We start from the raw sequence: 17,718 nt of genomic DNA, 5'->3' as shown, positions 1-17,718 counted from the left end.
CTCAGAGAGACAGAACTTCTCTAAATCTCCATAGAATCGTGCAAGAGCTAATAGGTAGGGATTTTCAGGCCTCTGGAATGTATGGAATAGACAGTTTTGGAAATCGTGGTCACAATCACCACGTCCAACACAGATTGAAAAACGTTTTAGCAAACCGATATGTTTGTAAACACCACCAGAGTGCAAATGATGAGCAACACATAAGTTTTAGGACCTTCTGATTCCACCGGAACTAATAGATCTACAAATGGATGCTTCAAACTTGAGTTTCAACACACTGGTAGAAAAACGTTAAAGCAGAGACAATGAGTTAGAAATCCAACAAAATGATCCCAAATCCAAGAATGAAGGGGTTTTCAAACTCCCAAAGTGGAATGGACACCAAAAGCAAGCAATGGTTGCCTTTGCAAGTCATTCCGGACTCTCAGTCTCGTTGAAAGGAATCGAGGAATCATCAAGAAACGTCTTTTTCCTCCAAAACCACTTGGAGGCTTGCAAAAAGCACTAAAAAAAACCAAAATGACTTTTCCATAGGTTCCTTCTAGGTCTCTCCACACCAAGATATAGGTAAAGTCACCCACAAAGCTTCCCACAAAGCTTCTCCTTCCTTCCATAAAGCTGCAGTAATAGACTTCGGACTCTAAGCACGCACACGAGCTCAGCTATACCCCACCCAAAAATCAAGGGGAAACTTATCATTGAACTCCACAATCCACAGTTTTCTTTATCGGAGGCTTATCAAAGGGAGGCCCATAGAGGAGCATTGGAACCTTTAGCTACTCAGCACTTCCAAGTGCTTATTTTCTGGTGCCCTACTATCCACCTTATCTTGACTTAGCTTACTGATCATGTAGTAGACAAGATCACAACACTGGACATCTACACTCGCATGGCGGCTAGATACTTCCACATTAAGGTCACTCGGCTATACTCCCACGCTGTATTCTGTTTTGAACTGATGTTCAAGCTTAAAATGATTGAGTTCATGCTATTATGAGTTCATGACTCCCTGTCCCTCCTTTTTCCACTATTGACCACCATTTGTCAAGGGCCAGACAATGCTTGAGGACTCACATACTATCGCTTGCTCATGGAAGAGTAGCCATTAACACTTAACTAGGCAGCTTACAATGTCGCACAAAAATGGCTCGAGCCATGATTGCCGGGTTGCATCCATGTAGGCTTACTGTGGAGGTAGGAGCGACACCTCAGACTAGAACTTCAGCCTCAGACTAGAGCTTCTACGCTAAGTTGTTGTCCCCTTGTTTTACTTCGGCTGACTCAGCCAGAGGAGCGTAGACGAGCATGAACCTTAGTACTTTATATCTATTCCTCCTTTAGTAAGACTTTCATTGACTCGCAATATTCATGCAAATAGATATTCAATATGAGCAATAGACACTAGAATACAAGCAATAGTCACGCATCAGTTGAGTCATTTAAAAAACGTCAAGAGAACCACTTTGTATTTGAGAAACTACGGGGAAAAAATGGCTCGAGAATTATGGGAGAAATGATTTGAGCTTGAGGACCATGGGCTTGCCACTTTGTTTGTTTTGGTAGTATAGTAGCTCCTATCAATTTAGGTGATCTTTGTCAGTTTGAAGAAGTCTGTTATGGACTATCCTCTATAGCGCTACTACATTGGTTGGATGCTGTGTTGATATGATTAGCCAGCTGCCTGGCTATTGTGATTGGTATGATACTAGCAGTTGAGGTTGCATGGCACTCCATTCCCAGGCTGATACCACTTAACTCCGGTAGTTTCTCCATGCCATGGCATTTCTCTAGGACTGGGAACACCTGTGAGGCAATTATTTGTGTGTCCTTGTGACCTTGTCTTCAGGAGCAAATGTCGAAACTACTTCCAGTAGTGTGCTTGTGTGTTGATGCTTCTCTTTTCCATGAATATATATCTAGAAACTACTTCTATCTGTGTGCTTGAGTGAAATCATTCTCAACTTGGCCTCTATCTATGTGCTTGATGCCCTCCAATAGCATACGCTCCATCTCCCTCCCTTGATAGCCATTTAAGTGTGTTGCTAGCATTCAAATGGAGGAGATACACTAGGGCATGATTTGTATGAGAATCTTTCCGTTTGGCCTGGTCCATTGCATGAGATACAAATGGCCAGACCTACTCATCCCAGTTTGGAGAGCATTTCCATTGTGCTTTCCTCGTTTGGGTGCCTTTCGTGAAATACTAGAGCCTTTGTACTGTAGTGGAGTTGGTCCTCCATGGTCTGTGGTTATGCCAGTGTGGAAATTACACTAATGTTGGAAACTGGTTATATATATGCCGGAGGCAACTTTGTTGCATTTGTACCCGTAAGTCTACTACCTTACTTTGAATTGACAGTTATGTTGGGAGTGGTATCAAGTTGGGATTTTGTAGCAAAAACATAGGGTTGCAGCTTCAGAGCAAGCTTCTTGTGATCAACTCCCCATTGTCACTCAAGCTATGCATGAAATTCATTTACAAGGGCTAAGTGTCAAGGCCATATGTTCTAGGGCTCATGCTGAGTGCATGACCCACTCCATGGCTCTGATCGTGGGATCTCCGTAGATAGTAGAGGCCTTTACGATATTGTAGTGCTCCAGCGTTCTTGCAACGTTTTAGGTGCCCTTATTCTCGTTTGTCCTGGCTATGACCGAGCTAAAACACATTAACAAGCTCAGTTATAAGCCTAACCCAGAGACCAACTCGATGAGGTAGCAGCCCTTCCCTAGATGAAATGGAACGACCTGATGCACACATCCTACATGCGCTTATTTAGGATGCATTACTTAACATCTTGGTTGGTAGCAATAATCTATCGTTGCCAGGATTTAGGATGAACTATGCCACACTTATGCAATAGCCACTAGACACTAGAAGGACACTAGAATTCAGCCTGTAGTTTTAATCTACATGTAGTCTTGTAGTAATTTTCTCAAAGTTGTATAATTGGCATTTTCACTATGGCAATTGCATAATAGATCATGGGTAAAGTACCTCTCAACCCATTTTATCTATGATTTAGAATGGCTCTTTTTGAAAAAGGTAGTTTTGAGAGTTATTAATGATACATTATTGATCCCATAAATATTCTTTCAGGGAGCCTGACCAGTTATTTTCTTTAAATTTTAAAGAAATTAAGGTGAAGAAAGAGAATGGGTTTGTTTTCCTACACACATATATATTTTGTAGTTTTTAATAGCCATGGACTTGTTTCTTCGATAGAGAGATGCTAAGGATTCTTCACACTTCTAAGATTTATGGTGATACTTGTTTTACATGGATGGCCCTGACATATTAAGCTTCTACCCTATGGCTCTTGGAAACTCCTTGGAAAAATAAAAGACCAAGGCTTTGGAGGGACTTGTTGGAAAAATAAAATTTGAAGAAATAACATATGGAAACTCACCTTGGTAATACAATTTGGAGAAACATGGGAGCCAAGCTTTGAGGTATGGGTTCCTCAAGGAATTCTTGGACTTTCCTTCAAAATCTTATAATCTACTTGAGATTCCCATTTATTACTTGGATTTCTCTAACATTTTATAAGCATTTGTTCAACTCTTGAATTGCCAACCTCAAATTACTGTTAAATAGTAGAATGCCAAGATTTGATTGTGCTAATCTAGATCAAGTGACATGGATAACAATTGTGTATTGGCATAGAAGCCTGGGTTCCACAGCTTAAATGAATTATTCTAACTTTCATTTGGTTGTGATAGTGCCATGTGATTCGGCATACCTCTCCATTAGGTTTGCATTGAAAAATCTAAGGCATGTCATGAGTATTATTGTACTTTTTGCAGTTTATTGACATGATGTATGTTAATTGACTCCCACTTTGACATTTTATTAGAAAGGACGATGTGATAATGGATTATTCTCACTTATGTGGTATTAAGGGTAATAATATATGGTTATGTTTGATTCATTGAGAATTGATTGATTGAGTAATATAGTTGATATGGCAAACACACTAGTATATCCATTGGCTGCTAGACTTAGACGATGAGATCGACAACAAATTAATATGCCCTTGGTATATATAAGTCACAAGAGAATTTGGTTCACCCTTCTGTCGTAAAGCTATCATACTCACAACACCAACTAATGGTATAAAGGTTTACTCCACTCTCTGATTTGTAAGTATGAGTCTCCAAATATTATAGATAATCTATTTATATGCTCGAAGTTTTAATATTAATGAAAAAATTATAGATTTTCTTTTGTTACTTTTATTCATGACCTTGATCGACTAGTCGTAAGGCATCCACTTGATAGTGAAATGACCAGAGAGTGAAGATGGAGAATGGAATCAAGTGAAGATGGAGAATGGAATAAAAAGATAAGCTTATTGCATTAAAGAAAAAGTTTGAATAAGTAAACACCTAAAAGTTAACAAGCGGTGGGCAATTTTGTAAAAACGATTTAGCATAGACTACATAAAAGTAAAGCTTGAAAAAGTCCTAGCAAGCATCACTTTTATTGAAGAGGGAAGTCTGCATACCAGCCACCATCCAATAAGAAAAATGATAAGAACCATATTTTAACTTAGTTGGGAAGACATGTGTCATAAACACCCTCTCCTTGTTATTGGGATCATAATAAAAATAGTTACTCACACTATAGACTTATAAAGCCAATCTTTGATACTATGCTTTAAGTGTAAAAATAATTGGAGTGAGTTTAAGGAAAAGTAAATAAATGGTTATGTAAGGCAAAAAAACTTAGTGTATTTAGATATATTAATGTAAAGGAGGAGGGAAGAAATTAAGGATTAGAGCAATAAATGTAATTTTAAGATTTAGAGCATAAGGGAAGAAGAATTTATAAGAAAGATGAGCTTAAAGGAATTTAAAGAAAGATTTTTTAAAAAGAGAAAAAATTTATAGAAAGAATTTTAACGAAGGAATTTCAAAGAAGAAAAAATTAGAAAAATGAGAAGAATTAGGAAAAATCGAAAGGATTTGAAGGAATTAGAAAAATTACGAAGCAATATGAAGAAATTGAGAACAATTAAGGAAAAATAGAAAATTAAGATACTAATTAAAGAAAAAAGGGAGAAAATTGAAAGAATAGCAAAGAAAAAATAAAATCTAGAAGAAATTAGAGAAAAACAAGGTGAATAATTATAAATCATTCATAAGGCCTGCCCTAGATTCAAAATAGCAAGGAAGATGTGCAGTGCAAAAAAGAGGACTAACATGATGAATTGAGAGAGAGAGAGAGAGAGAGAGAGAGGGACGTGGAGGGAGGGACGTGGAGGGAGACCTAAAAATGTGGAGAGCGAGGGACGTGGAGGGAGACCTAAAAATGTGGAGGGAATCTTAAAATCATTTCAAAATTTTTAAAAATTAAAAATTGCTATTTTCACTTTGTTGTGAATTGCCTTCACTTAGTCCTTCCTTTTGGAAGGCCATTAAGAAGAAATAGGAGGAAAATTTAAGAAATGAGGATAAAATACAAGAAATTAAGAAAAAAGGAGAAACAAAGAGAAAAATCAAAACTTATAAAAAAATAGTGAGAGAAAAAATAGGGAGAGGAGAAGTTTGAGAGAGAGAGAGAGAGAGAGAGGAAACATAGAGAAATATAAAAAAATTAAAATGAGACAATAGGAAGAAAAATAATGGGAAATTTTTATAAAAAATTAAAAAAAACAAAGAAATTTTAGAAAGATTTTAGAAAATTTTTAAAAAATAGAAAAATATTAGGACAAAAAACATTCTTACTTTAAAACAAGTTTTAGATTAGGAAAAGAAGGGGAGCAGAAAGTTGAGAAAGGGTGTGAGTAAAATTAGAAGAAAGAGAGGGAAAGGGTAGAGTATGGGAGGAAGTTTCATTTGAAGACAGAGAGAGAGGGGAGAGGTAGTTTGAAAAGTTTTACCAAAAGGGTAACAAGGGAAAGAATGTAAGTTGCATGGAAAGAAGGAAGAAAAGGATTGAGTGTGTCTGTGTGCGCACGCGCGTGAGCGAGAAAGAGAGAGAGAGGTCACAATCTATGGAATCTCTAAAGGATGGGTGAACCATAATTGAGGAGGGCTAAGCAATACGAACTCGGCAGAGATTTACTCCAACCCTCTTGATAGAAAACATATTTTGAGAGGCTAATCAACCCCATGTGCAAGCCTAACAAGAAAATATCATGTGCAAAATCCAACTGCTAGATACAAATAAAGCTCACTTTACATCAACATCTAATGCAAAAGAATTACTGCTCTTACTACCTTTGTCTTGCGCACCAATTGCCAAACACCATCTGACAAATGTATCGCCACATGAAAACTTGCCAAACCTGCTCACCATATATGGTATGACACGTGCCAATGGTAATGAGGGCAAGAACCACGAACATTTTCAGATGTCCCTTGTTCAAATTTTTGACAATGGGCTTTGGCCTTAATGGCCAACCCCCCATCCCAAAAATCCCTCACAAAAACATAAACATCTCATCAGCTTGTCTTTTGAGTTGTACTCTTACATTAGGTGAGGTTGGATGTTTTTTAATACTACATAGTCTCATAAGGGTCGATTCTAGGTTGAAATAAATCTTTCAAAAAGCTAGCCCATATGTTTATCCCATGCTTCTAGGCGATGCTCAAAGGAAAATTACCAGAATTGTTCACTCACTACTACAAAGCACTAAACTCTTTTCATATTGGTCATTTTTCTTTCTTCAGCTATTATTTGTCCTTTGTATAAGGTCCAACAAACCCTCCTTAGCATTAATCATTGCTACATGATCACTTGGTAGTGTGAAATTGCTAAGTCGCTAACAGTTTCCTATTCATCAAGATTTTAGAATATCATCATTGATTTTGTCACTATCACAAATGCGATGTTGTGGATTTTGAGAGGGGATGCAAGTAGCTTTCGCCAGATTGCAACCATCTAGCGTTGTATCACGAGCCTTTACCTCTCCCATAATTGAATGATGCAATTGAATGATGCACTGAAGTCAAGATATACTTGATGTAAGGGAGATCTTCAGCTCAGGAGTACGAACCTGCTTGAGTAACACCTTGTAGATAGCCCTAGATCGTTAACTCTGGACCTCTTCCGAATCTACATTTTTCTGGTCCAGCAGGTTCCTTCCCTCTCAAGAGATCCACAGCCTTCAAAAGTTTGAGAGCCAAGTCTTCCAGACTGCTCTCATGCTGAGGAAGCAGGTACACCTAGAGCCATTGAGCATGAAAGATGCCTGTAAACAACAGCGACCTTGTGAGCAGGCATGAATTGGACTCTGCATGACACATGTCAGCAGCGAAGGCTTGAAGGCAGAAATTAACAGTATAGCCAGTATGGACTCTGCACAGGCTCCAAGCAAGGCTATGCTTTATACAGATTCAAGGAAGGGCTTTGTAATAACGCAGAAGGAGATCAATTGACACAGTCAGCAAATGTTACATGATTTTCACAAACATTAGATTCATAAACCTAACATTAGTTCACCCTCCTTTGCCTTCATCTAATTAATGTTTTTTTTTTTTTTCAACTGGGGGGACCTATAACCTTGTGAGGGTAATTCTTCTCCACCCTACCATTATAGGCGCACCAACATTGGAATGCTGTTAGTATAAGAATAGTGATGTAAATGTCCCGAAAAAACTTAAAACTTTAGAGGTCTGTTTGATTTAAGGAAATTGCAGACCTCATTTGTAGAACATGCAGATTCAGAAACCACACCAGCTTGCTTTTAGCAGCAGACCACCAAGTGGCAATGTGTGTAACACCCATCGCAATAAAACTTGCTTTAATCATCCTCCTCCTGTGCATACACCTCACAAGCCTTTCCAACATTCTAGCTGGAGAACTTCAAATAAAAATACATTGGCTCATGTAGATACACTAGCTTCCCAATTCTCCCTGCAAGTACACTTTCCTTCCTTGAAGATTTGCATCTCTGACAAGAATAGTTTGCTGCTCTATTTTTACACATATGCAGTAATCGCATGACAGTTGTTACAAACCCAAGATTTTTGAGAACACGTATAAATGTCCCCTCAGGTGTATTGAGTAGGGCACATGTGATAGCTAGCTTCTCACTGTACCCACATAACCCATTTTCCTTGCATCATCGGATGTGTCTTATGATGTACCATCTTCCCCCAATTTGACAAAGAGGTCTTCTAGCTTTACATTATATCTTTGCTCTGCTAATGTCTTCTACCCCACCGACACAAAGATATGCACCATGTTATCAACTTCGGTCCGACAGTGTCCTAATTTGTTCCATCTTCAATCACATTCTCGTTCTCCTCCATGTGAGCACCTGCATAGATATTAGACATCAAGACATAAGCTGCAGGATCTTTTTCATCCAATTGCACTGCATGTTGAAAGATCTGTTTTCCGAGCTCCACATTCCCCCACTTTCGACAAGCATCCAGCACAGTAAGCCATACAGAAAGATCAGGTTGGAAAGGCATCTTCTCCACCGATACTAGTGCCTCATTCAATTGACCTGTGCGGCCAAGGACATCAACGATGCAAGTGTGGTGCTCAATAGTTGGAGTGATGCCATAGTCTTTGCTCATTGCCTCAAAGTACTCCTGCGCTTTATCCACTAAACCTGCATGACTGCATAAAGTGAGAAGCCTCAGGAATGTGACCCCATCTGGCTTAATACCTTCTGTTTTCATTCTCTCAACCATATCGAAAATAATTTCACTCTCTCCTAGCTGAGCATATCCTGTGATTAGTGCATTCCACGAGACAACATTCGGAGACACCCCATCTAGTTGCATCTGTCGGAAACAGGTCAGTGCTTCCTCACAAAGGCCCTGTTGGGCATATCCAGCAATCAGTGCAGTCCATGAGATGACATCGCGAACTGGAAGCTTGTTGAATGCTTCCCGTGCTTTTGCAAGCACGCCACATTTGGCATACATATCAACTAAGGAGCTGCCAACAACAGGATCTCTTTCCAACCCCTTTCTAGTAATCTCCAAGTGTATCTCAGAGCCCTTGTCTATGGCTCCTATGCTGCCACATGCTTTCAAGCTGCAAACAAGCGTGACAGCATCCGGAGGGACACCCTCCAGTTGCATCTGTTCAAAACAGTCCAGTGCATCCTCACCAAGCCCGTGTTCAGCATACCCTGCGATTAGTGCAGTCCATGAAACTACATCTTGAATTGGAAGTTTGTCAAACACTTCCCTTGCTTTTGCAAGCGAGCCACAATTGGCATACATACCAACCAAGGTGTTGCCAACACAAGGATCTCTTTCGAATCCCTTTCTAGATATCGCTGCATGTATTTCATGACCCTTGTCTATGGCTCCTACGTTGCCACAAGATTTCAAGATGCAGACAAAGGTAATGGCATTTGGAGGGACACCCTCCTGTTGCATCTGTTTGAAACAGTTCAGGGCTTCCTCACCAAGCTCATGTTGGGCATACCCTGTGATTAGAGCATTCCAAGTGACTACATCTCGAACTGGAAGCTTGTCCAAAACTTCCCGTGCTTTTGAAAGCCAGCCACATTTGGCATACATGTCGACTAAAGTGCTGCCCAGAAAAGGATCTCTTTCCAACCCTTTTCTGGCAATCTCAGCATATATTTCGTGGCTCTTGGTTATGGCTACCAAGCTGCCACAAGCCTTCAAGCTGCAAACAAAAGTGACTGCATTCGGAGACACACCCTCCAGTTGCATCTGTTCGAAACAGATCAGCGCTTCCTCACCAAGCCCATGTTCCGAATATCCTGCAATTAGTGCAGTCCATGAGACAACATCTCGAACTGGAAGCTTGTCGAACACTTCCCTTGCTTCTGCAAGGGCAGCACATTTGGCATACATACAGACCAACGTGTTGCCAAGAAAAGGATCCCTTTCCAACCCCTTTCTTCCAATCTCAGCATGTATATCCTGGCCTCTGTCCACAGCTTTCAGCCTAGCACAAGCCTTCAGTAGGGCCACAAAGGTATACTTGCTAGGATGTGTACCATGCTCTTGCATTATCAGGTACATCTCGAGAGCTTGATGTGGTTCCCCACAATCAACGTGCCCTGTGATGAGAGAAGTCCAAGAATACTCGTTGGGATCGACCAAACTTCTAAAAACTTGCAGAGCGTCGCACATGCTTCCACATTCCACCAACATTGGGACAAGGTAGTTCCCGAAAGATTTATGAGCTTCCAGCCCACGTTTGCACATGTAGGTATGCAAGCGCTTAACATACGCCAGATTTTTCTCTTTTTTGCACTTCTGCAAGGTGCACATAATGTTCTCAAATGAAGGCTGCTGGGGCATCCGTTCCAAAACAGTGAGTGCCTCCTCTAAGCTCAGCTCCTCCCAGCCAATATTCTCTCGCAGCTCTTGTGCTTTATGTACTCCAGACCTAACGCTGGCCTTGCAATTGCTGACACTGTCCACGAGACAGTTGCCCTCAAAGCTTGGCGCGGCCTCACTAGCTGATGCTTGGGTCCCGTGCTTTCCCTTGCTTCCGGACTCCATTTTCTTGAGCGTGTCTTTAATCCAGCCTGGATTGTACCAGCCATCTATCCATAGCGACTCCTTGGTAGTTTTATGCATGAAATCTGGAACCCTTGAGTTTGCCTGCTAAAACTCTCACAACCCAATCGTCAGACTAGCCAACGTGACCCAGTACTTTTACAGCTTTACCTGTGCAAATCCACTTACTTTGCTCTTTCGATTGTCCCACCAATGGGAGGGCTCCCTGAAATAACTTTGCCAAAGGCGTTCTATCATCAACCTACCTGCGAAGCATGACCACGATAAAACCAATTGCCACAAGCGTGTCGGTTCTTGAGACTGAAATTTGAGGTCTGTCCTGCAGTACCTGAACTCAAACTTTTCGAGGTACCTGTGGCAGAGCCCTCTACCACCGGGGTGAGGATCGGGAAACCGGCGTCGTCGCGGAGTATCGGCCCATTCTCTCCCCTACTCCCCGGCCGAGGAGCCATTTCCAGTGTGGGCTTGAGGATTATTCCTCCGCCTTTAGCATGCCCGGTGCTCTGAATCTGCATGCCAGCCTCTGAAGAGAAACGTGAGCGGAGAGTTTGTGAAGAAAGATCTGTTAGTGCCATGGAGCCTGGAACACACATCCTACAACGGCCACATCAACTTATTTGTGAAAGCTTCTTCTTGGGCTGAGATCATCAACTTTGCATTTGTGAAAGCTTCTTCTTGGGTTGAGTTCGGAGCATGCTAGGGTGGGTTCACCCGCCAAGAAGATGAATGGTGAATGCCCAATGACACCAAACGGGTGGAGTTCTCCACCACCCGGAGACCTTCTCGAGCCCAAGCCAAGGTGGATAGCCACGTCACGGCCAACCTACTCCGCACTACACGCTCTCACCAACCACTCACAAGGATGATATTCTCGAGATTAGACTTCTTCGTAAGAACGCCTATGTGTGGGCGTCGTGGACTGGTTCACAAACTATGAAAACTAATTGGATTATGAGTCTCTTCAATAGAAAACCAATATGTGTATATTTATAAAGTATGTGCCTTGTAGAGTTCAATCGTTTAGATTTCAATACAATGTGAAAGGCGTTTGAAATTCAATCGTTTGAGATTGAATGCAGACGCAGTCTGCATTGCAATGCAAATTTAACAATGCTGTGTAACGTAGATTAAACAAAGCTTGCAGACTTCAAGTTTATTTGGATGCAAATTAAAATGACATATTAGTTTTTGGATTTCAATTGTTAAGATTTCAATGCAAACTTCGTTTGCATGTCAAAGCAAATTAGGCAACGTTATGATATGCGCATTAACCATAGGGTTGCAGACTTCGATTGTATTTGTATGCAAATTAAACAGAATGCATCCAACTGCTTATACGCTTGGTTTCTTGTATGTTTGAATCTTGTGTTTGTAATTCAACACTGTTGTATTCGTAATGAAAGATTGATATGTTTTTAATGTTATGTTTGTGATAAAACTATGTTATGTTTCAATGTCATTTGCAAAGAAACAATGTTATGTTCATGTCTATAATTAAACAACCTTAAGTTCAACGTTATGTTTCCACTAAAAGAGTGTTATGTTTGCGATTAAGTAATGTGATGCAAACATGTTATGCTTGATTATGTCATGTATATGTTTGTAATTAAAATATGTTTCCTTTATGTAGGTTCAACACTTATAACATGGATGTAAACCAGTCCCAATATCAAGACGCTCAAAATGATGAGGATTTCCAGTTTTCACCAACTTACTCCCAACACTCTATCCCATGCTGACCTACCCTGGACAATACCTGCAAACAACTTCAATGCGATGTTGACTACTCCATCCCCAGGGTCCTCTATGATGTTCCATCCACCTATGCTAGTTGGTGGACAAAAGCCTCCAAGTCCGTGCTATGTTGTTCCAAAGAGCCTTAATGGTGATCTGGGGGTTGAATCGGTAGTGTCTCAACCCTCCAAAGGGAGCAAGGCCTCGAGGAAAGCTCTACCCATGGACAATGTGTTGGATGTCGAAGGCAATGGCCCAAAAGTGCAAAAGAAACCCAAACCCATAAAAAAGAGGGTCTCAAAGTTGGACTTAGACGAGGACACAACGGAAAAGGAGGGCAAAGGGTCTAGCATCTGGAAAGAACTAGTGCACATAAGGGGTGGTATATATGAGGCTTGCTTAAAGAAGAGGGGAACAATATACTAACCAAGATAAGGCACGCAATTCAATTTTTGTCAACAATAGAAAACATGCATGTAAATGGTATAATGTCGTGGATGAGTATATGTATGACATAGCCGATGTAGTGTGCTTGAGCCATGCTTCTTCCATGGTAGATTCAGTGGTGCCAGATGGAGAGACACTACTAAGCGGCAATGGCAAAAAGGAGCATCCCACATTTTCAAGTCACCCAGCATCTAGCACACATGGGGGATGAGGCAATCGCAACTTAGACGAATCCTTGGGGCAATTTGGCAGAAACTAGTTTTGCACTGCTAGATGCCCTCAAGGATTCCTTAGCCTAATGTGAGGCATTGGAGGCAAGAAGGCTATATATTTTTAAGGTCATGCATTCTAGCATGGCAGCATTTCTTGAGCATGCCAAGCATGCATAGCAATATGGTGGACTTCTTCATCTTCATCACACTCTTGTCATCATTTAAGGATCGTTCTATTGCCTCTACATTGATGTTGATTTTGCATTTGGGATGGTTCATTCCCTTCTTGGTTGTGTTCAATGATTGCATGATTGCTGCATTCCACCATATCAATAAACTAGGTTTGATGAATAATTATAAAGGTAATGTCATAATTTGATGTTATTTTTATATTATTTTGAAGATCAATGTTGCTTGCTCCATGCAGATTAACATGGCCATATCTAGGGAACTTGCCCTGCATTGTGCATGGATGTGCTATGTTATGATGGCCGAATTGATGGAGACAAGTTATGACCACAAGACGAGGCCATTTTTATAGATGTGATTCAATGGATTGGTTAGTCACTAAAGTGCCGGAAGACAATTAATCATCAAAGGGGGCATGGTAAACGTCTTTGTTGGGCTTTCCCTCAACCACAACATTTTCTAGAGCATTATTGCTAGGCTCAAATTCAGCACAAATGTTTAAGAGGCATCTACAAGTGAGGAAAGAGACATTTCATTAGATATGTGAAAGGCTCGCTCCACATATTTGACCAAATACTACATTGAACCATCATGGAGCAATGAGCCTGGAGAATCGAGTTAACCTTTCCTTGCATGGGCTTTGATCTGGCATGTCGTTGGAGGTCCTTGTGGATATGTATGGATGTGCCACGAGTACAGCTTGTGGTATTGTTTTGGAGTTCCAATAAGGCAACCAAAGAGTCAGGACTAAGAGGTTTCTACATCCGATGGCCTACTGAATCTTGTCAAGTGACACTGGCAAAAGAGTTTGAGGCTTTTCGAGGCATAGCTTTTGTAATTGGTGCCATTTATGGTTCGCATATACCAATCATTACACCAAAGGTAAACCATGTGGACTACTTCAATCGCAAGGGATTCCACTCTATTCTTTTGTAGTCAACTGTCTTAGCAAATTGCTTAATTTAGAACTATGATGTGGGATGTGCAGGCTCAATTCATGACTCAGTGAACTTCTCAAGAAGTGAAATTGGTCATACATGTGAGAGAGAGCTTTGAAATTATTGCCTCGTGGGGGGATTGTGCTTGTTCCTCTCGCCCATACATGTTAGTGCCATTCAAGGGAAGTAAGAAGGTGAAGTACCATTGGAACTTCATACAATCAAGTACTCGCATGCCAATTGAGCGAGCATTTGGAATGCTAAGGGCTAGATTTGGACTGTTACTTAAGACATGTGATATGGGCCTTCACTATGTCATGGCAACTTGCCTTATGCTACACAACATTTGCATAGTCCATGGAGATGCATTTGAGTTAGATTGGGTGTGTGAGGCTGAGTTTAGTCTACATATTGTTATTTGGAAGACAAAGGTCAAAGAACTATAGGAAGCTCAATGGTGGAATTACGAGCTATCAAGCCAGTCTCAGTAGATGAAGCAAACGAACGTGGCCAAAGAGGTGGGGATCCATCATAGAAAGGATTTTGGTTCAAGTGCCGATTGTTGTGACAATCTGGCAAGAACTATCTATAGAGACATTCCAAGAAGATGGTTTGTGAGGTCTTTGGCGTTTCTTACAAATAAAGTTGGCTAAAAGTTTAGGAGTCTTTGAATTAATGAGTTAATGGTAATGTGAGTATAAGTTGGTCTTTGGTGTTTCTTGCCTATAAAGTTGGCTAGTCTTTGAATTAATAGAGTTAATGGTAATGTGACTAAGTTCGATTAATGTCTAATTTGGTAAAGTTCGATTAATGTTAATGTAAGTAAGCTCATTAATGTTTAAACTTCTAATTATTTGGAGTTATGATGCTATAGTAGAAGTCAATAGCTAGCATGCAATTAAGAATTTGTTATTGAGGTTTGGGAAATTTGTTGATGGGGAGGATTTCTGAGCTGCCAAAACTGCTTCCAATCTTCAAGTGCTTTGAATTGAGTTGAATTGCGGGCTTCCCTAAACTATTTTAGAATGATTTGAATCGCCATTTTTAAGCTCATAGATGGCTTCAAAAATAGTACCGAGGGTTCGCAATGAAGGGCAGACTGAGATAGCAATTGAGTGCAGGGCAATTGCAATTCCATTTATTGAATATAAAGGCATTGATCGAAATGTGCAACTATAGGCGTTGATGCATACAGCATGAATTCAAAGCCAGATCGAACTAAAAAGCACTGATGCCTATAGAATGCAAGGCTTAAAGGAGTGTGGGCATTTGTAATAGAGGGCGAATTGAGAAAGAGTGCAAGGCGTTGATGACTGCATCATGAAATAAAAGGCATATCGAATTGATTGATACCTACAAAGTCTAAAAGGTGTGTGTGGTAGTTGGCCATAAGGAGAGCTGTTGATCATCAAGGAGAGTGATGATTGTCAGGGCACGAGTGCAAGGCAATTGCATTTGCAATAGATGGAAATCAAGAGCGATGGTCCTTAAGCCGAAAGCGATTACAAGGTGTGGATGACATAAAAATGAAAGGCAGGGCAGATTTCTCCTAAGACACAGTGCAAGGCGATTGCAATTGGAATCAAATGGGAATCGCAGGCATAGATCAAAACTAAGACTACAACATGAAAGATAGTTGCAATCCATGAAAGTAGGAGGCTATTGCAATTCGCATCTTTAACCTATTAACCATGGAAAATGAAAAAAAAAGCAGACAGCTCGGAGGCAAAGAGCATGTCACGTGTCTAGAATTCCACAGCTCTTGCATTCTATGTTCAAAATTGGAAGCGATGCAAATGTTTAGCATTCCCACCCTCATTCACAAAACTGTTGATGTTTCAACTGTTGCTGCACGAAGAACACTTGCCTTGCACAAGAGGTGAATGGATGAGTGGTATCCATTCCATGCTTCTTCGCATCAAAAGTAAGACTACAACATGAAAGATAGTTGCAATTCGTGAAAGTAGGAGGCTATTGCAATTCGCATCTTTAACCTATTAACCATGGACAATGAAAAAAAGAGCAGACAAGTGGCAGCTTGAAGGCGAAGCGCATGTCACATGTCCACAATTCCATACATTCAAAATTGGAAGCGATGCAGATGTTTAGCATTCCCACCCTCATTCGCAACTATTGATGTTTCAGTTGCTACACGAAGAACACTTGCCTTGCAGAAGAGGTGAATGGATGAGTGGTATCCATTCCATGCTTCTTCGCATCGAAAGCCTCCAATGCCTACATCATTGACATGTAGATCGAGCGGCAAGAGAAGTTCATCATATAGAAAATCAAAAATTTCGGAGGTTGAGCAACTCTGTGAACTCTCTCCTCACTCTATCTCATGAGCGATTTACAAAATGCTTATAAGGGTCTGCGAGATCCATCCAGAGTAGCCTCTTGCAAGTCTACTTTCTTTTGTGCAGAATGATGCCATTGTCGGTGGAAGTGGTTGCAAGGATACTAGAAAGAGCGATCATCAAGAAAGGCTCTTTTGGATCCTAGGCTGCTAATGAACATCACTCCTAGGTTGAGTTGGGACTTGGGACGAGAGACGTTTGTTGCCTGGACTCGGGATGAGAGAAGTTTGTCGCCATGGACCCCAACAAGGGCCAACATCGATGGAGTCGCAATGGATTATCACAAACAATGGAGACACTACCTTGAAAAGCTCAGAGTTTTTAGTGAGATGACAAGATGGGGTTGCCAGTATGGGGGAGGGTTGATTCTGTACAATTGGAGAACAATTGAGCCAACTAAAAACAACTTGAGGCCAAGGCAGTGGGATGACGGGATTTGAGCATCAAGGAAAGGAGTTGGGGTTGCCAAGAAAGAGCAACAAGAATCTCTCCACATCTCCTAACAATCTCAAGACAGCTTGATTTTTGCTCACAAGAACCGATTTGGTTGATTAAAACCACAAGTTGCAGCTCCCAATGTGAAGTATCAGACTGATCAATGCTTGCTTCCCTTTCTGTATGAAATAACATTTTTTTGGCCTGCCCCCTCAGGGTAGCCTTAGCAATGATGCAATTTGGGCAAAGTAAAAACTAGGCATTTTTAGAATTTTTGGAAGTGCATTTTCCCTATTGGACAATATGTTGATATGTGGCTTCTCTTCTTCATTGGACTTGAATGCATACTTTAAAGCTCTCTCTCTCTCTCTCTCTCTCTCTCTCTCTCTCTCTCTCTCTCTCCCCTCAAGTCTTCCTACACACCATCTCCACCTTTTCTCCCTCCCCCCCCCCCCCCACACCCTCCCCTCCCCCCCCCCCCCTTCTCTCTCTCTCTCTCTCTCTCTCTCTCTCTCTCTCTCTCTCTCTCTCTCTCTCTCTCCCTCTCTCCCCTTTATCTCCTAGTCTTCCTCCACACCAATTCCGGTGGATTCCTTTTTGTTTTCATTTTTTTGGGTAGTCTTTATGAATGATTAAATACATTGACCTTGTTTTGCTAGATTTCTTTGTAAATGCCTATAGAATGTGGACATACTACAAGTGCTCAACCCAGAATCTCACAAATACAGCATTGGAAATCATGGCTCAAGTTATTGAAAGCGCCTTCACCTTAGAGAATCTCAAGAAGGCCGCAGTGGGGTATTTCCACATCTCATCCTCTCAGGCGCAAGCTAAATCGACAAGGTAAGCTGACAAGGGTTGTCTAAGGAAGTAGATGGTAGCCACAAGATAAGGATAGCAAAGAAAGGCCATAATGATGAGACAACGTTGAACTCT

At 40.9% G+C, this 17,718-nt stretch overlaps 1 protein-coding gene across 3 annotated transcripts; it reads right to left on the bottom strand.

Moving 5' to 3' along the window:
* Positions 1 to 6,659: 6,659 nt before the first annotated feature.
* Positions 6,660 to 11,263, bottom strand: LOC147892292 (pentatricopeptide repeat-containing protein At1g06140, mitochondrial-like). 3 transcript variants are annotated; one of them, XR_015542502.1, is made up of 4 exons: positions 10,799 to 11,263; positions 10,639 to 10,715; positions 7,647 to 10,554; positions 6,660 to 7,196 (listed from the first exon to the last, which is right to left on the bottom strand). XR_015542502.1 is itself a non-coding variant. In XM_087388870.1 (3 exons), exons 1-3 carry the CDS (start codon positions 11,061 to 11,063, stop codon positions 8,218 to 8,220), a joined length of 2,679 nt encoding a protein of 892 aa, XP_087244996.1. In that variant the 5' UTR covers positions 11,064 to 11,263; the 3' UTR covers positions 7,620 to 8,217. The 3 variants fall into 3 exon arrangements, 1 of the variants encoding a protein (XP_087244996.1); XR_015542503.1 differs by having other exon boundaries at positions 10,823 to 11,263; XM_087388870.1 differs by lacking the exon at positions 6,660 to 7,196 and having other exon boundaries at positions 7,620 to 10,554.
* Positions 11,264 to 17,718: the final 6,455 nt, after the last annotated feature.

The sequence above is a fragment of the Dipteris shenzhenensis genome, chromosome 17 (genome assembly GCF_047967505.1).
Source record: "Dipteris shenzhenensis isolate YYH24624 ecotype China chromosome 17, Dip_SZ_1.0, whole genome shotgun sequence".
Taxonomy (NCBI): Eukaryota; Viridiplantae; Streptophyta; class Polypodiopsida; order Gleicheniales; family Dipteridaceae; genus Dipteris; species Dipteris shenzhenensis.
This window is presented reverse-complemented; position numbering and strand designations above follow the sequence as displayed.

What these genes read in the sequence shown, in the direction of transcription:
- LOC147892292 (XM_087388870.1), bottom strand. Translation starts at nt 11,063, where the DNA reads ATGTGTGTTCCAGGCTCCATGGCACTAACAGATCTTTCTTCACAAACT. An exon ending in CTCGAAAAGTTTGAGTTCAG is followed by an intron (nt 10,716 to 10,798) that starts GTACTGCAGGAC and finishes CATGCTTCGCAG; the next exon opens with GTAGGTTGATGATAGAACGC. An exon ending in GGGACAATCGAAAGAGCAAA is followed by an intron (nt 10,555 to 10,638) that starts GTAAGTGGATTT and finishes GAGTTTTAGCAG; the next exon opens with GCAAACTCAAGGGTTCCAGA.